The sequence below is a fragment of the Nematolebias whitei genome, chromosome 6, assembly GCF_014905685.2.
Source record: "Nematolebias whitei isolate Nwh7 chromosome 6, NemWhi1, whole genome shotgun sequence".
In the NCBI taxonomy this organism is placed as follows: Eukaryota; Metazoa; Chordata; class Actinopteri; order Cyprinodontiformes; family Rivulidae; genus Nematolebias; species Nematolebias whitei.
The window spans coordinates 46905608-46925936 of record NC_056503.1 but is presented as its reverse complement, the minus strand read 5'-3'; the positions used below and the strand labels follow the sequence as shown (position 1 = coordinate 46925936).

General features: G+C 45.7%; 2 protein-coding genes across 4 annotated transcripts in view; both read right to left on the bottom strand.

Annotated features, from left to right (window-relative positions):
* Nucleotides 1-2350: 2350 nt before the first annotated feature.
* On the bottom strand, nt 2351-9529 carry zmp:0000000529 (WD repeat-containing protein 20). 3 transcript variants are annotated; one of them, XM_037678349.1, is made up of 5 exons: nt 9149-9529; nt 6535-6717; nt 3896-5305; nt 2685-2692; nt 2351-2402 (listed from the first exon to the last, which is right to left on the bottom strand). In XM_037678349.1, exons 1-5 carry the CDS (start codon nt 9527-9529, stop codon nt 2351-2353), a joined length of 2034 nt encoding a protein of 677 aa, XP_037534277.1. The 3 variants fall into 3 exon arrangements, with proteins under 3 accessions (XP_037534277.1, XP_037534278.1, XP_037534276.1); XM_037678350.1 differs by lacking the exon at nt 2685-2692 and having other exon boundaries at nt 2351-2398; nt 9149-9293; nt 9402-9529; XM_037678348.1 differs by lacking the exon at nt 2685-2692 and having other exon boundaries at nt 2351-2398.
* Nucleotides 9530-11857: 2328 nt separating this feature from the next.
* Nucleotides 11858-20329, bottom strand: part of LOC119411010 (mitogen-activated protein kinase kinase kinase kinase 5) — a 31967-nt gene continuing 23495 nt past the window's right edge. Inside the window, exons 25-32 of the mRNA XM_037677931.1 lie at nt 19492-19594; nt 19353-19411; nt 19017-19120; nt 18558-18735; nt 18386-18454; nt 13735-13827; nt 12083-12209; nt 11858-11954 (exon numbers count right to left, since the gene is read on the bottom strand). Coding sequence (XP_037533859.1) covers nt 11858-11954; nt 12083-12209; nt 13735-13827; nt 18386-18454; nt 18558-18735; nt 19017-19120; nt 19353-19411; nt 19492-19594 — 830 coding nt within the window. The remainder of the gene's footprint in view (nt 11955-12082; nt 12210-13734; nt 13828-18385; nt 18455-18557; nt 18736-19016; nt 19121-19352; nt 19412-19491; nt 19595-20329) is intronic.

Below are 20329 nucleotides of genomic sequence, written 5' to 3'. Positions count from 1 at the left end.
AACCAACAACTGGTCTCCTCAGGTCCTCCTAAACCAACAACTGGTCTTCTCAGAACCTCACAAACCTCCAACAACTGGTCTCCTCAGGTCCTGGAGGTACGTGGACCTGGAACTCCTCTGATCTTCTTGTAACTCAGCTCTCTCAGAAATAGTTTCTTGTTCAAACATCTGATATTTACTTTGTTCCACTTTAAATAAATTATGGGTTTATTAAAATCTGTAAATTTTGTGTCTTTACATTTTACAAAACTTCAGAACTTCTTCACATTCGGACTTGGACACGTTTGCTCTATAATTATTCTCAAAATGCTCCTTAAAGTCCAGGAAACGGAGGAACGGACATAAATGTTCATAATGATTTCAGTACAGAGATTATGAGGTGAATAATCTGGATCCGTTTCATTTACTAAACTGAACGTTTTAATTTGAAATAATCACAGAATACTTTTCGTTGGGCCTTTTTTTTTTAACCTTCTCGTTTCTTCTTGAACCAAAACGAACTGCGAGGAGTTTAAAAGCAAAGTTAAAGCAGCAGAATCCAAACCGACGTCCTGCAGAAGTCACATTTTTATCCCGGAGCGACGACGACGACGACTGCGGCAGCTCAGCTCGGACTGTGGATTTATTGGATGTGCAAATTCCTGCAAGAGGCAATTCAGGTGCAACGAGGATCCGAAACACAGAATAAACGATGCTACACCGGAACGAGGTTGTGTTTTTGTGCGCGAGCCTTCCTCGCGGGTCGGAATGTGTCAGAGTGTTTGTTCGTTAAACTTCAGCTGCTTTCAAGGACAGACCTGCAGAAACGATCGCTCCAAATCAAAGAACAACAAAACACACAGTGACGTTTTCAAGTTCCCTAAAACATTCAGTTTATCCCTGGTGGTGCTCTGTACAATAGAAGCTTCTCCATATTTAATATGTTCCTGTGACTCCTGAGAGCCCTGAACTCTTCTGTCTATTTACAGTATAAATTACTCCACAGTCTCCTGAACAAATAAATAACTTAAATACCATGACCGCGGCTTGCCAAGAGTCTCTGCTTGAAGAATGAAGCTCGTTCCTGGGGGGGTCACTTTGTTCTCAGGAGCAGAAAGTGGAAAACTCGTCCTGAAACTAAAACAATTGAAACTTTTAAAAAGGAAGAAGAAAAGCCTAAAGCTGGAAGTTCAACAGGCAGGGGCGCCTCCAAGGAGGGGCCAGTAGTGGGCATGGCCACCCCTAAAATACTGGTAGCCCTCCACATGGCCACCCTATTAAAACCTCTCTCTACTGAAGGATTTAAGATCTTCAAGCCGAGCTAAAAAAGTAAAATAAAAATAAAAAACGATGTGAAAGATTCTTGGACGAAAATTAAAAATAGCTGAATAATATTAGGAGCAGTCAGTGTCTTACCTGCAGCAGAGTCAGGGTGGCTGCTCAGTCAATTTACATTTTTTTTTAAAACGACTCCAAACGTTCTCAGCCGTTTACGCAAAAACTATATTGATAAAACTGGGCTCCTCTGACAGAATGCATATCGCCCGCCACCATGCGTGCATCCTGCGAGCTTTTAGTTGGTGTTGGAGACGACTCTCAGCTACCACCCCATCATCTTTCAGCTCGGTCTACAGAAAGCAGTCCGAGTTATAGTTCCTTTGTTTACTAAGCTGCAGTAGCTTCGACAGCCGACCCTAAAAGTTTAAATAAAATTCATCCAGAGGTTAAGACGATATTTCGCTGACAGACAAAACAAACGGGTAATTAATTTCACAATCGCCCATCTTTCATGAGATACTGAGAAACATGGAAGTTGTTTGGTTTTGAAAATAGCGACAAAGAGCAAGAAGACTTAACCCTCCTGCTGCCCTTGGGTCAAACTGACCCTCCAGACCTCAGCTTTAAACCCGACGTCTCGGTCCAGCTCCTGAGGAACGTTGTAGTTTTAAATTATGTAAATTTACTTTTTAACCATTCCTGACCGTTCTCATTTTAATTAGTTTCTCCAAACGGAGATCTCATCTACTGCAGGTAAGATGCTCATTTCTGCTCCATATAACCCCACTTTGTAAACATCTCTGCCTTTTTGAAATGAAGGAATGATTGTGGAGTTCGACACGTCCAACATGACGTTGCATCGGCCCGGTCTCATTTGTTCACGCTCTTCATCGTTTCAGGCTTCAGGACGAGTTCCCTCCGTTTCGTTTTGGCGAGCGCACGGAGCTTCAGGGGGTTTAATACTGCGGCGGCAGGAAGGGGCGGTGCTCTCCACCTGTTGGCCCCAGTAAAACATATGGAAGTGGAGGCGGCATCAAACTCTGAAGACGATGAAGAACCGACGATGAGGAGGAGTGAGAAGCTGCTCCTGCAGCTATACCACCGTGCCGCTCGGAGAGCTCCCGTTCTGTGCCGCCAGGTTCTGAACAAGAGGAGGAAACAGGTTAGACCCGAACAGAACCAGAACGATCTGCTTTAACGAGCGGGTCAGAAATACTCAGACTGACTGAATAAATAAAGTTTACAGAAGAAGGAGGACAAGAGCTGAAATGATTAAAGTGGAACAATCAGATAAAAGAAACAGATCTGTGTGTTTGAAGTTTAAAACAAATCAATTGAAGTTTGAGAAAATAAAACATTTCACCATTTTGTTGCCCACTTGGTACTATTTAGCTGTTCATAAATCAAAACGTTCGGCTCATTCAGGAGACGGGTGCTATGATGTTTATTTGTTGTAACTTTTATACTTCGATATATTTTCACTGTAGAAACACGTGATTTATTCAATTCCTCAAAAGTGTTTCTCTTTGAAGTCTGCTTCTGCAAACTGGCTTGAATTTTGTATTGTTATGCCAATTTTAGCTTTTAGCTAGCCTTTTAATACTTTTTTTTTTTATCATTTTAGAAACACATTTACTACGTTTAGCTACCTGCTTTTTGCTAGCTGAATGCAACTTTTAGCTTTTAGCTAGCCTTTTGCTACTTTTTTTTTTTTATCATTTTAGAAACACATTTACTACGTTTAGCTACCTGCTTTTTGCTAGCTGAATGCAACTTTTAGCTTTTAACTAGCCTTTTGCTACCTGTAGCTTTTAGCTACTTTACATTTTAATTTCAATTCAGTGTAAAGGAACAACTCCCTTTTGACGGAGAGAAACCTCCAGAAGAACCAGAACCAGAACTCAGGGTTAAGGTGCATCTACCAAGCTGGGCTTAAAGATGACAGGAAGAAGACACAACAAAATCTAAACACACTTTGGCTCTTAACTAACATTTTGCTGCTTTTAGCTAGTATTTATCCTCAATTTTTAACATTTATGCCATTTGAGCTATTAACTAGCATTTTGTTACCATTTGCTTTTAGTAAGTCTTTATTTTTCTTTTCATAAGAATTTTCTATTAGCTAATTTTAGCTTTTAGTTATTTTTTTGCTTTTTGCTAGTCTTTTCCCTAATTTGAGCATTTAGCTAACCTTTTGCTACTTTTAATTTGCCCTTTCATACTTTAGCTTTTAGCTAACATTTTGCTGCTTTTAGCTAGCACGTTTTTCTTAAATTTTAACATTTCTTTATGCTATTTTGAGCTTTGAACTAGCTTTTGCTACTATTAGCTTTTAGTAAGTCTTTTTCTTTTCATAAGAATTTTCTTACTGTTAGCTAATTTTAGCTTTTCGCTAACATTTTGCTGCTTGTTGCTAGTATTTTCCCTAATTTAAACATTTAGCTTGCATTTTGCTACGTTGAGCCTTTAGCTAACCTTTTGCTACTTTGAGTTTGTCCTTTCAGACTTTTGTTTTTTAGCTAGCATTTTGCTCCTTTCAGCCTGTTGGGCTAACGTCACTGGTCATTCAGCACATCCTCTCTGTGGTCGTCCACCGAGCCTCCTCTCTGAGCGTATTTCTGATTTGGAGAAGACGTACCGCCTTCCCGGGCCGGGCCCAGGTGCAGATGAGCCCCTCCTGGCAGGCCGTGATGATGCAGTCGTCCATGAACACCAGCACCGTCAGCCTCTCGTGGGCGATCTTCTTGCAGACCAGCGGCTCCAGCAGCGGCACCTCGTGCATGCGCGGACACAGCGTGGTGCCCAGGACCTTGGCGCCGTCGAGCCGGTTGCTCCTCGGCGCCACGTTGATCTTGTCGTTGCTTTTGCTGATGTTGCCCAGGCTGTGGTACCGCTTGTGCTCCTTCTCCACCCCCCCGCTTCCTCCCGATTTGTCCGACTTGCGCTCCTGGAGGGACAGCGTGGCGAAGCGGCCGATGCTGAACGGCGTACTGTTTCCCCCACCGCTGCTCCCGCCGCCTCCTCCGCCCCCTCCGCCGCCCTCGGAGGCGCTCTGACTTTTGGAGGCGTTTGCCACCGCGGGGTGGGGCAGGGAGTTGGAGCGTGAGAGGGAGCGTGGGAGCGGTAAGGGGAGCGTGGGGGGGTTGGAGGTGCCGGTGTTGGTGCTCGGTGGGTGATGGTGTCCCTCAACCCCGCCGCTCCCTCCCCCACCAGAGCTGCTGTTGACCCCCCCGCTGCCAGAGTTGGGGAGCGAAGGCCCAAAGGTGTTAGTGAACGCCCGAGACAGCGGCAGGCGGGGGTACAATACGTCGTCCGTCAGGTCCCACAGACAGAACTGGGTGTCCTGCCCCACCGAGCCGAACCGGTACGTGACCGAAGGCGAGCCGCCGCCTTTCGAGCTGTGCCGCGACAGCCGCGACAACGTGCTGCTCGTTCGAACCCGCCCAAAGTGCATGGAGTTATTCTGCGCCCCCTGGTGGAGGTCCTCCTCGCTGCCGCTGAGCTCCATCGGCTCCTCGTCTTCCAGGGAGGTCGTGAAGGGGTCAAACGCCACCACGTTGACCCAAGACTTGTGGCCGTGACCCCTCGCCACCACGCGGCTTTCGGAAAACGACCAGACGGTGACGAGGTCGTCCTCGCCGCCCGTTGCGAGATATTTGCCGTCAGGGCTCCAGGACACGCAGAGCAGCCCGCCGAAGTAGCTCTTCATCACCCCCTGCAGCTCCATGGAGTCAAAGTGAAACACCCGGAGGCAGCCATCTTGGCCCACGCACGCCACGTGCACACCGTCCGGGGAGAAGGCGAACTCGTTGAGGCCTCCCTCCCCGACAGCCCACCGCAGCAGCGGGTTGCGTGGAGTCTTGCTTTTGCAGGCGTAGACGGCGAAGCCCTCGCCCTGCCGCAGCAGGGAGTACTGCGGCGCCGCGGTGCCGCACGGGTGGTCCACGTTGTAGAGGTAAAGATGGCCGCTGGCGTGGGAGGCCAGGAACAGGTTCTCCGACTTTGGAAGCCATTTCAGACACGTCACCTTGGATTTGTCTATCAACCTCTGAAAAACAGGAAGGAGGAAATGACTAAAACATTTTTAACACAATGAAGGTTTAAACTGAGATGTTCGACCGTCTCTGGACAAAAACAAGGAAAGACTGAATTTCATGGCATCAACACGTCAAAAACATGGACCAGGACTTCGAACAGTCCAGAACCTGGGGAGACCAGTTATTGGAGGTTCAGGAGTGGTCTGGTCTGACGGAGGACTCTAGATGTTCTTCAGTCCTGGACCTTCTCTCCTGGATGGGATCAGATGCTCTAAAACCTACAGATGTTTCTCTGCATTGATGGAATGATTCCAGATGTGTCAGAGGCACTAATGCACCCCGATACCATCAGAGAGGCAGCTGTTTGAACTGTGAGTTGATAACAGTCTGCATGGTCCCTCTCCTCTTTAGTACAGAGGACATGGTGTCCTCCAAACAGAACCTCAGATTTGGACCCGTCTGACTTCAGAACCGTTCTGGGCTTCACCTCAGTCCATCTGAAACGAGCTCTGGTCCAGAGAGGACGGCAGCGGTTCTGGACAGCGTTCACATCTGGCTTCTTCTTTCTGTCTGATAGAGCTTTAAGCAGCATCTGTGGATGGACTGTGTGTGAACAGAACCAGAACCAGACCTGGTTTTAATGCAGTGGCCCCTGAGCGCCTCGTCCTTTGAGCTCAGATTTCTTCAGATTCTTCTAATCTGTGGATCAGATTATGAACTGGAGATGATGCTGATTAGTCTTTATTCAGGACCTTTGTTCTGAAAGAGTTCCACTGGTTTTAGACCCACTGCTGAACCTCTGCCCAGCTTTACTTCTAAAAGTCTGTTCATCCCCATCACTGACTGTTGATGATGAACTCTGTTTGTAAAATGCTCCTCCAGTTGGTTCTGGTCCGCACCACCTCCTCTGACAGATGTTTTTAGATGTTTTCCCGCCATAAAATCAAAATTACCTCATCTTTTTCTAAAAATGGTCCAACTTCTGCCATGTTCACTGTGAATGAAATGTGAGTTTATGAGATTTGCAATTTATTGATTTTGTTTCTAATTTCATTTTACACGTCAGTTTTCTTTTTCAGAACCAGGGCGGTCGTTTTAAAAACGTACTTTTTTTTTTTTTTACTACAATAAAGTTTTACAGATCGCAGGAAGCGCACGGAGATCCAAACACAAACAAACATGGAGGACCAGCTGAAGCTGTGCTCCAGCTAAACCAGAAGTGAAAACATCAAATTCGTACCTCCTCGTTGAAGAGCTTGCTGGTTTCCTTCTTGATGGGGTCGAGGTACTGGACCTGACCGGCTGAGAAGCCCACGATGAGCGCCACGCTCTCCGCCGTGGCCGAGTACTGGTTGAAGTCGTGACACGTCGGCTGAGTTCCCTTATAGATCCTCTTGTCTATGGGTTTACTGAGGTCCACGGCCTGCAGGGAGCAGACAGGAGGCAGACTTGTCAGAACCAGGTCACATGATGCAGAGGGTCACATGACCCCGCAGGTAAACCGGCTGACAGAAGAGTCCAGTTCACTGGTTTGGATGAGCCCACAATAAATATTATCCACCTGAGAAGAGTCTTACTTTTCCTTCAACTTTAATGCAGACCTGAACCACAACGTGCGCCCCCACAAATTTTATATGGAAACGACCGGCTCGGCACCGCGATGTGTCCCATTACGGTACTTTTATTGGCGTTTCAAGTTACCATGGTAACGTAATTTGCCAACAAAGACGCCATTTTTCTCATTGAAGACACTGACAGAACTCTGAACAGCTTCCAGCTGCCACAGGGAGGTCACATGACCGACAGTGAAGAGGTCTCTGAACCAAACACAGATTAACTTTCGGAGCCATTTTGGTTCAAGATGGCCGCCACAGCTACTTCAGAAATTGGCTATAACTCAGTCGATATTTGAGAGATTGAACTGAAGTTTGGTCTGGTGCTAGTTGAGAGCGAGTTACATTCCTAATGCAAATAAAAATCCAAGATGGCCACCTTAGCTAAAAGGGAAAAAAAATATGATAACTCATCTATTTTAAAAGATATTGAGCTGAAACTCGTTTCTAGTTACAGTTTCTTCTGCTTATAATAACACGAGCGGGAACTTAAATGATGGTCTCTGAGGCTGCAGGGACGCTTTGCGAGTTTCACGTCATCCTGCAGACCAGGACACGGCCTCAGGGCTGGTTTGGATCTCGAGCCTGAAACACTCGAGCTCTCCGACACGTAGAACCAGAGCGCAAGAAACAACCATTTACCTCTGAGAAACAACAAAGAGCTTTTGTTGTGCCAAAGTGTTCAGAAAGATCAAACACCGGTCAAAAAGGAGTTTGGTTTCCTCGTTAAGAATCGATTAAAACGAGAGCAGCTCTGCGACGAGGAGCTGGGAGGTGAAGACATTTTCTGCACTTTTCATCACGAGAAGCACCTGCTGTTCTGGTTCTGCTGTTCTGGTTCTGCTGTTCTGGTTCTGCTGTTCTGGTTCTGCTGGGATCAGAAGGTTCTATCCGCTCGCAACGGGTGCGCAGGTCCTTAATCTGGATCGTGATTTATGTGAACCGTTCTGTTTCCAGGACGGAATGATTCTAAAATTACAACTTCAACGAGTTTCAAAAACAAGAATCTGGAGCACAAGTTTGAATTGTTTAAATTTAAAAGTAGTTTATAAATAAATCTTTGACTAAGTGCTGCTGGGCTGTCTTGAGGCCCATTACATTTTCATTAGTGATCATGACTGCGGCCGCAGTTTCTCTTCACCAGCACAGAAACGTTCTGTTGGACAGCTGGACTGACCGACACTCCGATGAAGAACTGTCCAAGTGAGGACCGAGACAGAAGCTCCGCCTCCTCAGGCAGGACTGAAACCTGCAGCTGGACCACATGGATGAGCTAACACGTCTTCTGTTTGGACTCCATGACAAGAAGGACGTTTGGAGGGATCAAGGCTACTGTAGAGCATGGTGGTGGTAGTATGATGCTGTGGTACTGAGGCACTGCACAATGTTAATCCAAAAACAGAGGAGGACTATGTCCGGGTTCTTCATCTTCACCTCAGTTCAACAGCTGGACAGTTCAATGAGCCCAAACACATCAGAACTGGATTCTGATGGGCCTTCTCAAAGCCCCGACCTAAACCCGGCGGAAAGTTTACGCATATTTATAAATCCAGCGTTTGTTCCAGGAACTAACAACTTCGATAACAGTCAGAGGTGACTCCGATAATCCATCGCTACATTTGAAACTAAAACCTTTTGTGAGCGCTCAGAACTGTGGTCTCCAATCCTGGAGGAACACGGTCCAGGCTAGTGGCCGTCGAGAGCCGGGATTGGGCACCACTGGCTCAGAATGTGTGTTGTGGTGCACAGTGTGTCAGCGTGTGCATCACAAAGGAGTTCTGAATAAACAAACTGCGTGCTAAACATATACAGAGACGACCTGGTGGACCCCACTACTCCACTAAACGCTCACGAGCATGGTCACGTGCACTTATCACAATAATATTCTGCAGCTGTAATACACGGAGAACTGTCTGGCAGTGGGGGGGGGCAAAGATATCTAGGGGGCATTGCCCCCTTGGATCCCCACTTGGCTGCACCCCTGTGAGGGTTAGAAACTCCACAACGAATCCAGACTTGTGCAGCCAGTTCTCGTTTGAAGATGTTTGATGTTTAATCCGGTTTAAGAAGAACCAGATGTGAACCTCACAACGCGCACGAGCTGCTGCAGGTTCTGGTGCTGCTCAGCCCGGTTCCCCTGACAGGAAGCAGCCGGTCCATGTCTCCCCGGTGTGCAGGAGACGCTGCAGCATCGGGGCTAGCGGTTAGCAGGCTAAGCTAGAGGAGGAGGAGGAGGCTCACCTTCTTGATGTTGGTGTACGTGTAGAAGTAAAGCTCCCGGCCGATGTTGAAGCACACCCGCTCCGACTCCTCGCTCGGGTCTTCGGGCTGCAGCTTCACCATGGAGACCCGGACCGGCGGCAGGAAGCCCGCCGGAGAGGAGCCGCTCGCGGCGTTGGAGGAGGCGGCGGCCCCGGGCCCCTGCAGCAGCCCGACCCCTCCGCCGGGGATCGGTCCGGCGCCCGCCCCGGGCCCCAGCGTGGCTCCGGCGGACGGGCCCCGCGGCAGCCCGCCCCGCTGCTGCGAGTCGGAGAGGGTGAGCAGTTTGTAGAAGCCCTCTCTGGTCCGGAACTGGGATTTAATCTCATTGATATCCTTCAGAGCGCCGCCATCTCCGGCCATGTTTAGAGCCAACCAGCCGCACAGGAAGCAGAGTCTGACCTGGAAATAATAAACCGGGATTAAGAAAATAAAAATAAGAGACTACAAGAATAAAAGTCGAAGCGACGAAGACGAGCGGCAGCAGCCGAGCTCCGCCAGGCCGAGCAGAGCCCCCGGTCCGCCCGGTGCATCTTCCACCCGCTGCGGCAGCTCCGACCAGCCGGCGTGCGTGAAGTGCGTGACGGTGCGTGGCCCGGCCGGCCACTGCGTCGGGAGACATCCGGCTTCAAGTGACACCCAGAGCACAAACAAGAAAGTTATATTCTCTTTAAATATGTGCAGAAAAACATGGAAACTGGTTCCTGCCACTTCATAAACAAACTAAACCCATCTGAAATCATGACTCAGCAGGTCATTATCATGACTCAGCAGGCCATTAACATGACTCAGCAGGTCATTATCATGACTCAGCAGGTCATTAACATGACTCAGCAGGTCATAATCATGACTCAGCAGGTCATTATCATGACTCAGCAGGTCATAATTCAATTCATTTCAGTTTATTTATACAGCTCCAAGTCACAGAAGTTGTCTCAGGGCACTGAACAGAAACATTCACATACATTTTTTTTAAATTGACCCTTTATTTATACAGCTCATTAAGTCACAAGAACTCATTTTCAAGAGAGACCTGTTTCTGAGAGCAGGTGGTGGGGGTTAAGGGCCTTGCTCAGGGGGCCAGAGTGGGGCAAATGAGCGTGGAGGCAGGTGTAGGTGTTTCACCTTTCCCACCCACATCTTGATGTCGATTGTACCGGGAGTTGAACCTGCGACTTTCTGATCGCAGGCCCATTTTCTCTAACCTCTGCCCCATCACTCCCCATACAAACAAACATGCAAAAACATACATACAAAAGCTAATTAGTAAAAGTTCTCTATCTAAGGAAGGAATAATAATCATGACTCAACAGATCATTTTCATGACTCAGCATCACTCAGGTCATAATCTTGATTCAGCACATTATAATCATGACAGAGCATCTCATCCACAACAGCAGGTCATAATGACTCGGCAGGTCATCAAATCATTTTCACTGAGATTAATTTTTCTTCAGTTTGAGACACGTTCCTCAGTTTTTGTTCTATTTCAACAGTTAATAAATCAAAATGTTTGGTTCATTCAGCTCATACATATATTACTAAACAGAAATCTGAGGTTATTTGTATTCTCATCTATTAAAGATGAATAACATGCAGTTCTAGCTTTACAGGGAGCTTTCTTGTATGTTAGCAAGCTATTTCTCCAAGTTAAATAAAATTATGCCGTGTCAGTGGAGCGCCGTTTTCTTTCCAGCTTTCTGGATGCCTGTTTTAAAGTGTGTAACTCAGAATTGAACCAAGGAGCCAGCTTCCTCTGAATGTTTACTGGTAATTTCTTTTTCAACTGTGCTATTTTATCAAGTAAAGTTTGCATTGATGTAGTAAAATTATCAACCAGGTCATGATCATTATGACGTAGCATCTTAATAATATGAGCTACAATCTTCCATCCATCCATTATCTTTACCTGCTTCTTCATTTTCGGGTCGCTGGTGTCCATGTCCAGCAGTCACTGTGTCAGAGGTGGGGGACACCCTGGACAGGTCTCCAGTCCATCACAGCCACATAGAGACAAACATTCACACTCTGGAATACCCGGAGAAAACCCACAGAAAGAGAACATGCAAACTCCACCCAGAAAGGCCCCCAGCCGGGATTTGAACCAGGACAATCTGCTGCGTTTCTCCTGATGACATTTATCTGTTGTGTAGACGATGGAGTAGTTTGCCATTTGAATATTTTGTGCCACCTGAAGTTAGCACCTGGGTTTCCAACAGCGCGGTCACTTTTGTTATAAACCAACACAGCTGACCTGATCTTGTGTAAATAACTTTATTAGAGTGTAACAACAGTAACACAGTTGATGCGATGCTGACACACGAGTCCAGGTCACGAAACAACACGAGCGTCGGCCGAGCTTCACTTCAGCTTGAATTTCAGGGAAGCCATTCTGTCAGTCTCTGCAGGCTGCTGCTGTGACCAGTAATACTGTGGCAGAAGAACAAACTCACTCCTCTTCGCCGTTTGAATCAGGACTTTCCTTCAGTTTGGGTTTCGTCAGCTCTGAAATGTCCGGACAGTCTCCCGCTGACATCACTTCCTCCGTTGGTGGAAAATAAAGCCGCACTGATCCCCGTCAAACGTAAAGATGACACAAACGTCGTCGCCTCGTGTGTTCGTTTTTACCCTGCTGAGAAGCAGCGGAGGCGTTCACACGCAGCAGGAACTTTCCCATCGTGCCCAAGAGCGTCACGGCAGCGAGACGTAGTTCTCAGCCACTTCCAGAAGGTACAAGTTAGACAGACCTGACGGGTCTTCGGCTTGACGCGTTTCCAACACGATCATCCTGCAGTCAGAAGGTCAGAGGTCAAACACGGCAGGAGTTTACAATAATAAGATTTATGACTGCACAACGTGAAACGTTTAAACTAGTTTTCTAAAACAAAATGTGCAGAGAGGAAAGATGTGAGGCACCTGTCTGACTTCACCATCCTGTAGACCTTCCTGTGGTCCGTCGTCTCGTCCAGCACCTCTGAGAAACCTTTTCCTCTCCGCTGCCAGCCGTGACGCCAAACAACCAAAAGTGTATCTTCAAAAGACACTGAAGAAACAAAGAAACGTCTGTGAGCTCATTTAATCTCTTTTCACTCTCTGCTGATGAAGCTTGAAATGGTTGTAGTGCAGCTGCTACAGCTCCAACATCAGCTCTGGTTTAATCTAAGCTTAAAATGTTGTTTTAATGGAAGAACTAAAAACAACAAATATAAAGTGTCTCACTCCCTGACAGCTCTTTTCATTCTGCACTCACTGAAGGCGGACACATTTTCCTGTCCCTCCCCTGTTCCCCTCTTCCTCCTGCTTTTTGCTCTCTGTCTGTGTCTCAGAGCTCCTGTTACACATCTTCCGAACGAAAAATACTATTATGGATCTGGTGAGCTGAACTTTCAACGCAATCAACAAAATTCAACAAATGACAGGGTCCTGGAGAGCCCTCATGTCCCGCTGAGACTCGCGCTGCAGAATACGGCATGAACCCGTGGGGGGTGTGGGAGCTGATGTGTCTTTCAGTTCTGTCTCAGGAGGACGCCGAAGATGTTTATATAATTGGATTTGTGATAGCAGGGTTATTGCTTTTTGGCATCGGCGGGTTCCTGTGTTATCGGCTGTTGAGGGAGACATCGGCAGCAGTTTCAGCCATGGCAAAACTGCCAAGTCTGTGTGAAGGTTTGGTTCGTGCTACGAGTACTAAAAATCAAATGAGGCTCATAGCATGGATCAGTGGAATGTCCACAAATCTGGCCATTCTGGATCTGGAAAGTACCAGCAGGACTCAAGGCTGACAAGGAAAAATGTCGCCCTGAAGAAAATCAACAATTGTGGCTTATCTGAATCTGACTCCCCCGTTTGGCCTTGAAAACAAGCAGACTATCAAAGTTCTCCTGGGACACGAGTAAACTAAAGAAAAAGCTTTGTCTATCTCCCCACCCCCCAAGAACTTCTGTGCAGGCTTATCAGAACTGCCGGCTGACACCAACATCTTATCAGGACTATGGTCTAACTGGAAGTGCTTCATGGACAAATCTCACCGTCTTGACGTCAAATGCATGTGTAGAGTTTAGATAACTTAAATTGTGTCCTGATAGGACAAGATGTGAAGAGATATTTTTGTAATACATCCTCATGGCCTTTTACCTTTTTCTATCTAAAAAAGTATTCTGATAAAGGATTAGAGGCCACGCTCCTGTAGCAGCAGCAACGTGCACTCTGCCCATCTTTTGGATGACTGTACGAACATAATCTCACTGTATCTTGGTACAATGATAATAAAGAGATAAGAATAAATAAGAACTAATTCCCCCCCCCCCAGCCCCCCGTTGTCTATGGCGGAAGTGTCTTGTTATATTGTGTGCGTCGTAGAATGCTCTACTGCTAACGGTCATCGCACATTATCCCTGATAGAGACGCTCATTTTAGAGAAGATCTGCATGTTTGTTGTGTTAATGTTTTAATAAAGGCACTCTTAAATATACGTTTGAGATTTTACACTCTAACAAACAAAAGAAGTCTGAAACAAGTCATTCATTACCAGAAATGATCTCCACTGGTTTGTCTCCGGTTGTTCTCACCTATTGATTCGACGTCATGAGGAAAGGTGGTTTCATGAGGAAGATGTTTGTTGCTCCTCAGCTCTCCGTCTAAACCAACTATTTGTACCGACCCTGCAGAAGAGATGGAGTTACGATGTGAAGCCATCTGCATTGTCAACGAGGAAATATGAACGATGGATCATAACTCAAATAATGAGCTCGTTAATACAAGAACGTTTCTCACTATGTCTGAATAACGAAGACTGAAATATCAACTCCAGATCGCACAAAAACTAAACCTCTTTTAGGACTACTGAGACAAACCGACCAACACAAATATTTCACGCCAACAAAAATATCCACATTTAATAATCATAATGCATTTTATTTGTTAGCGCCTTTCAAGACACCTAAGGACATTTCACAACATTAAAAACACAAAATAAAACAATACAAAATGGCTTTAAAAACACTAAACCAAGAAGAAAATATCAAAAAATTAAAGTGAGAAGGCTAACTTGAACAGATGAGATATGAGCTGTGATTTGAAGGTCTGAAGGGAGTCAGTATTATGGATGTCTGGGGGAAGAGTGTTCCAGAGTTGGGGAGGAGAGTGAGAAAAGGCTCTGTGTCTCATGGTGCTGAGGTGGACGAGAGGCACGTTGAGGTGGATGGAGGAGGAAGAACAAAGAGAGCGTGAATGGGTGACAATGTGCAGGAGATCGGACAGATAGGGAGGGGCGAGGTTATGGATGGCCTTGAATGTGTACAACAGGATTTTAAATTGAATTCTGAAAGTGACGGGAAGCCAGTGAAGTTGCTGTAAAACTGGGGCGATGTGGTGAAATGAGGGGGTTTTGGTAACGATGCGGGCAGCTGAATTTTGAAACATTTGAAGCTTACGGAGTAATTTTTGCAGCAGACCAAAAAGAAGAGTTGCAGTAATCAATTCGAGAAATGACCAAACTATGGACCAAGATGGAAGCAGAGTGCGGGGAGAGGGATGGATGGAGATGGTTGATGTTTCGAAGGTGGAAGTATGCAGACCGGTTAATATGATGTGAGAGTGAAAAGAGAGAGTGCTGTCAAGAATGACACCCAGACTCTTAACATGGGGGGGGGGGGGACCATGGAGCTGTCAATGGTGAGAGAAAAACTGTTGACTTTAGATATGGTGGCTTTAGTGCCGATGAGTAGAAACTCTGTTTCATCACTGTTTAATTTAAGGAAGTTAGATGTAAACCAGGATTTAATATCAGCTAAGCAGGAAGTGAGGAAGGAAGGAGGAAGCGAAGAATTAGGTGCAGTGGATAAGAAGAGCTGGGTGTTGTTGGCAAAACAATGAAAGTGACTGTTAAATTTACGGAAGATATTGCCAAGTGGGAGAAGGTAGATGATGAAAAGAAGGGGCCTCAGGATAGAGCCTTGGGGCACACCTGAAGTGACAGGGGAGGAGTGGGATCTGAATGATTTAGGCCCTATTTACACGGACACAATGGGGGAAAACATATATTTTTTTGTATGTTAATTAGAGGAAAAGATCCGTGTTGACACGGTCGTATTTTGAGTTTACATGCATCCGCAGGATTCCGCCCCCCCAGAATTTTAGAAATGAATGGAAGGTTAGAAATAGGGCGAAGATTATTGAAAATATTTGGATCCAATCCAGGCTTCTTAAGGATCGAAGTGACAACTGCAGTTTTGAAAATAGTTGGTACAGTTCCTGAAGAAAGAGAAGAGTGGCAGAAATGATAGGGAGAAGTGAAAAAAGGGCAAGATTTTACAAGCACTGTTGGGAGAGGATCCAGAGAACAAGTAGATGATTTCAGAATGAGTTCAGTTATTTCAGAGGCAGTAGGAAGCTGAAAGACAGAAAAATGCTGACAGAGGGGAGAAGGTTCAGAGGAGGGAGGAAGAGGAGAGACAAAGTTGCTGATGAATTTTTCCGATTTTATCATTAAAAAAGAACGAGAGAATTACAGGTGTCATCTTTGCCTTTCTATCTTTGAAATAAGATAGAAAGGCGCTATATAAGTACAGTCCATTTATCATTTACCATCTGAATAGAAGTAAGAGGGAAGAGAGTCAGGGGGATGAAAAGTATTGTTTAACAATGAAAACAGGATCTTGGTGTTACCTTTATGGGAGGAAATGAGGCCAGAGTAGAAAGCATATTTAGTTTGTGATATTAAGATCTTGTAATGTGATGTCTGAGAGATGTACATGTCCTTTTGGATTGTAAGACCAGATTTTTTTTATTGAGTCGTTCCAGTTGACGACATTTGGCTTTGATGGACCGGAGTTCAGGGGTAAACCAGGGGGCAGAATGAGTAAAGGTAACAGATTGTGTTTTAAGAGGAGCAAGGGAGTTGAGAATATGGGTTAAGTGACATTTAAATATGGCGGACATATAAAGCAAATATTTATTAGTCTTTCCACAATAGCCTATTATCCATCCATCTATTATCCTCCACTTGTTCTGAAATTGGGTCGCGGGGGCAGCTGCTTGAGCAGGGAGGTCCTGACCTCTCTCTCCACAGCCACCTCTGCCAGCTCTTCAGGGAGGACCTGGGTTTTCCCAGGCTAATCGAGAGACATAGTCTCGCCAGCGTGTCCTGGGTTTTCCTTGGGGTCTCCTCCCAGTCTGACAAGCCCGATGCACCTCTCTAGGGAGGTGCCCAGGAAGCATTTTTACCAGGTGCCTGAACCACCTCACCTGGCTCCTCTCGATGTGGAGGAGCAGCGGTTTTACTCCAAGTCTCTCCCGGATAACTGAACTTCTCACCCTATCTCTAAGGGAGAGTCCAGCTACCCTGCAGAGGAAACTCATTTCAACCGCCTGTATCCACCATCTCATTCTTTCAATCTCAACCCAGAGTTGTGACCATAGGTGAAGGTAGGAACATAGACTGACCGGTAAACAGAAAGCTTCCCTTACAACTCAGCTCCCTCTTTACCACAATGGACCTGTATAGAGTCCGCAATACTGCAGACGCTGAACCAATCCATCTTTCAATCCCATGCTCCAGTCTTCTGTCACTTGTGAACAAAACCCCAAGATACTTGAACTCCTCCACTTGAGGCAGAACCTTAAACCCTAACTCGAAGAGAACAATCCACCCTTTTCTGACTGAGGACCATGGCCTCAGTTTTGGAGGTGTTGATTCTCATCCCAGCCGCTTCACACTCGGCTGTGAACTGCTCCAGTGAGAGCTGAAAATCACAGCATGATGACACCAACAGGACCACATCATCTGCAAAGATGATGTGGTCTGAGATCTGAAGATCTCAGATGAAATCCTGAGGCCACCAACCTGGACTCCCTCCACCTCCTGGCTGCATCGAGAAATTCTGTCTATAAAAGTTATGAACAGAATCTGTGATAACGAGCAGCCCTGGCAGAGTCCAACTCATACCCTGAAGGGGTCCAACTTACTGCTGGCAATGCGACTCAAACTCTTGTACCACTTATATAGCGACCAAACAGCCCATAGCAATGGGCCTCCAATCCAATACTTACGGAGCACCCTCCACAGTGTACTCCATGAAACACGGTCCAGTGCCTTTTCCAAGTTCACAAAACACATGTAGACAAGATGGGCAAACTCTGATGACCCCTCGAGGACCCGGTGCAATGTGAAACTAAAAGACAACTCCTAGGTAAAATAATTAAAGTTTAAAAGAAGCTAGTTTGAGGGGTCCAATTTTGAGGAGACCTTTTTCCTGTAAATGACAGCAACCAGTTTTTTTGCCACCTCAGGAAGCAATGGCAGCTATCTGATGAAATGACTGAGTGATCATATTTTGTTTTAAGTAAGATCATAAGTTTTAGCTGCTATCACGCCACTATTTTACATTATCATTTTATCACAGTGCACAGCACAATATAAAGTCATGTATAAGGATAATTTAATCTCACACTTACTCATAATCTCACACTTACATATTTATGTATTACTAAATATATCAGAAAATTTGGCAGCATTAGTTTATTTGAGGAATTTCCTCAAACAGGGAGGATTGTAGGATTTAAAAGTTTTATTTAAAAAAGTGGGGCAATCACTTGTATAACAAGGCCCCAGCAAGATGTAGTGTTAAAAAATATGGAAATGGTTTTGGAGCCAGAATGACATGGAAAGAATGTGTTTATCTTACGGCACAGGTGTCAAACTTCAGGCCTCGAGGGCCGGAGTCTTGCAATTTTTAGATGTGTCTCTGATGCCACACAGCTGAATCAAATAAGGAGGTCATTAGCAGGACTTTGGAGAACTTGACTGCACTGAGAAGCTAATTCAGTCATATGATTCAGCTGTGTGGCATCAGGGACACATCTAAAGGTTGCAGGACTCCGGCCCTCGAGGCCTGAGAACTTTTGTACTGGACAATTGTTGGCAAAAACAACGTATGTGTCTGCACTTGTCAGGAGTGTATAAAAAAGGTCTGAGAATGCCCCCTGGGGTGTGTGTGTGTGTGTGTGTGTGTTCATTTGGTATTTGAGCTGTTCAGTTTTTCCACAGTATCTTAAATAAACCCTGATTTTGCTGTCAGTACAGAAATCAAAAGTGTCAAATTGATTTATTTAGTGATTCCAGTATCCATTGGAGTAATAGCTACTACAGACTAAACACGTGAAACGGTACAATCCAGACCAATGTCAAGAGCTTAACCATTGTTAACTTGTGTCACTTACTCTCCATGAGAACAAGCAGTGAGTTGTGGTCCAGCTGGTTTACCTGAACTACATCTGGACTGGATTTCTCTGTAAACACATACAGGTCCATATCAGTGACAATAAGAACCAACTATTTCCTGAGAATCTAGACTGCATTATTCAGTTTGTAATGAGAGCCGGACAAGCGTACCCAGGCCGGAGTGGAAGAACCAGGACGTGCTGGAGTTCAGGTTGATATAATCCACGTTGACTGGGACATTAGGGTTTGAGCCCCGAGACACGCCGATACACACCAGAGGGTACTCCTGCTGGGCCACCACCACCATCTCAAACACCCGCAGGGGGTTGGGGAGGGGGAAGTCGAAATGCTGCAAAAACGACGGAGGTTTCAGGCTCTTAATGTTGCAACGCTCCCAGTTTCCTTCTATTTTTTTCAGTGAGTAACTGTGAAGGTTCTAAAAGGGAAACCCTGATGTTCATTTTCCCAGCGACACCTCAGAAGGTGTTCTAAGGGAAAACGGTTCCTGTGTGCACGCAGGCAATTCAGACCCTTGTTCACTGCTACCGGCTGGCTAAGAACTGTTTAAACAACAAATAAACTCACTTTTATCCCCCCAAGTGGTGAAGAATGTTGTTTTAGTCTGCATACCTTGATGAGCATGAATTTGTGCATGGGCTCGTACCACTGCAGCAGCACCACACTGGAGTCCAGAGCACAGCACAGAAACACACAACCTCGCTGCAAGTTCCCTCCTGAAATGCAAAGAAACTACATTTACTGACTTCACAGAGGTAACAGATGCTGAAAACTGTACAGTTTTAAAATTAAATATAATGTATTATAATGCTAGTAATTAAATATAATGTCATATATAATCTTCAGTGATTAGAAATGTCTTAAAAATACTGACAGAAGAGAAACTACTAAACTAATTTAACTTCACATCTCTATATGTTTTGTCCACAGTGGAGTGTCTCGTCTCACCAACTGAGCAGGTCTTGCAGCCTTTTGTATCTGGTATTTTACACGTCACCGGACCTTTTCTAAACAAACCACACAACGTTTTTAACTGGAGTCCATCCTTTCAAAATAAAACCCTGTCTGAAGAAGAGTCTGGTGTTACCTCGACAATAGTCTGTGGGTCGGTAAGGGAACCATCCTCTGGTCTTTCCGAGCATGTTCGTACAACTCTTTCAGTGAATGAGAGTGGAGCTGAGAGGATTTACCTGAAAACAAAACTGAATTCAGAAACATATCATCATCACATCACATTAATCACAGAAACGTATTTAACACTAAATGTGAAGCCTTACTTAAGGAGATACATTTCTCTGAACCACTGCCTGTCATGCCAGTGTTATAAACTCAGACCAGCTTTTGTTAATAAGATAATAACCAGATAATTTTAGCTGGTTTGATCAGCTGAAGAGCTGGCTTTGGTGAGCCAAGGCCCTCACCATCAGCTGCTGCCTGTGGAACCACCTTGTATGGCTCCTCCTGCAGATGATGGGCCCACAGGGCCCTGATGTCTTCTGTCCATACGAGTGTTCTGAATTGCTCTCTGTCTGTCCTGATACCCCAGACCAAACTGCCTTGGAGAACCTATCAGGGGCCACCCCCTGACAGCAGAGCTCCTAGGATCAAAGAGAAGTTCTCTGTTTACCGGTCGGTCTATGTTCATACCCTCACCTATGGTCAGGAGCTCTGGGTAGTGAATGAAAGAACCAGATGCTGGATCCAGGCGGTCTAAATGAGTTCTCTCTGCAGGGTAGCTGGACTCTCCTTAGAGATAGGGTGAGAAGTTCAGTTCTCCAGGAGAGATTTTTTTTTTCCATTTACCCTTCATTTATGCAGGTACAGTAGTCTCAATGAGTCACAAGAACTCATTTTCAAGAGAGACCTGTTTAGGGAGCAGATGGTGGGGGTTGAGGGCCTTGCTCAGGGGCCTAGGGTGGGGCGAA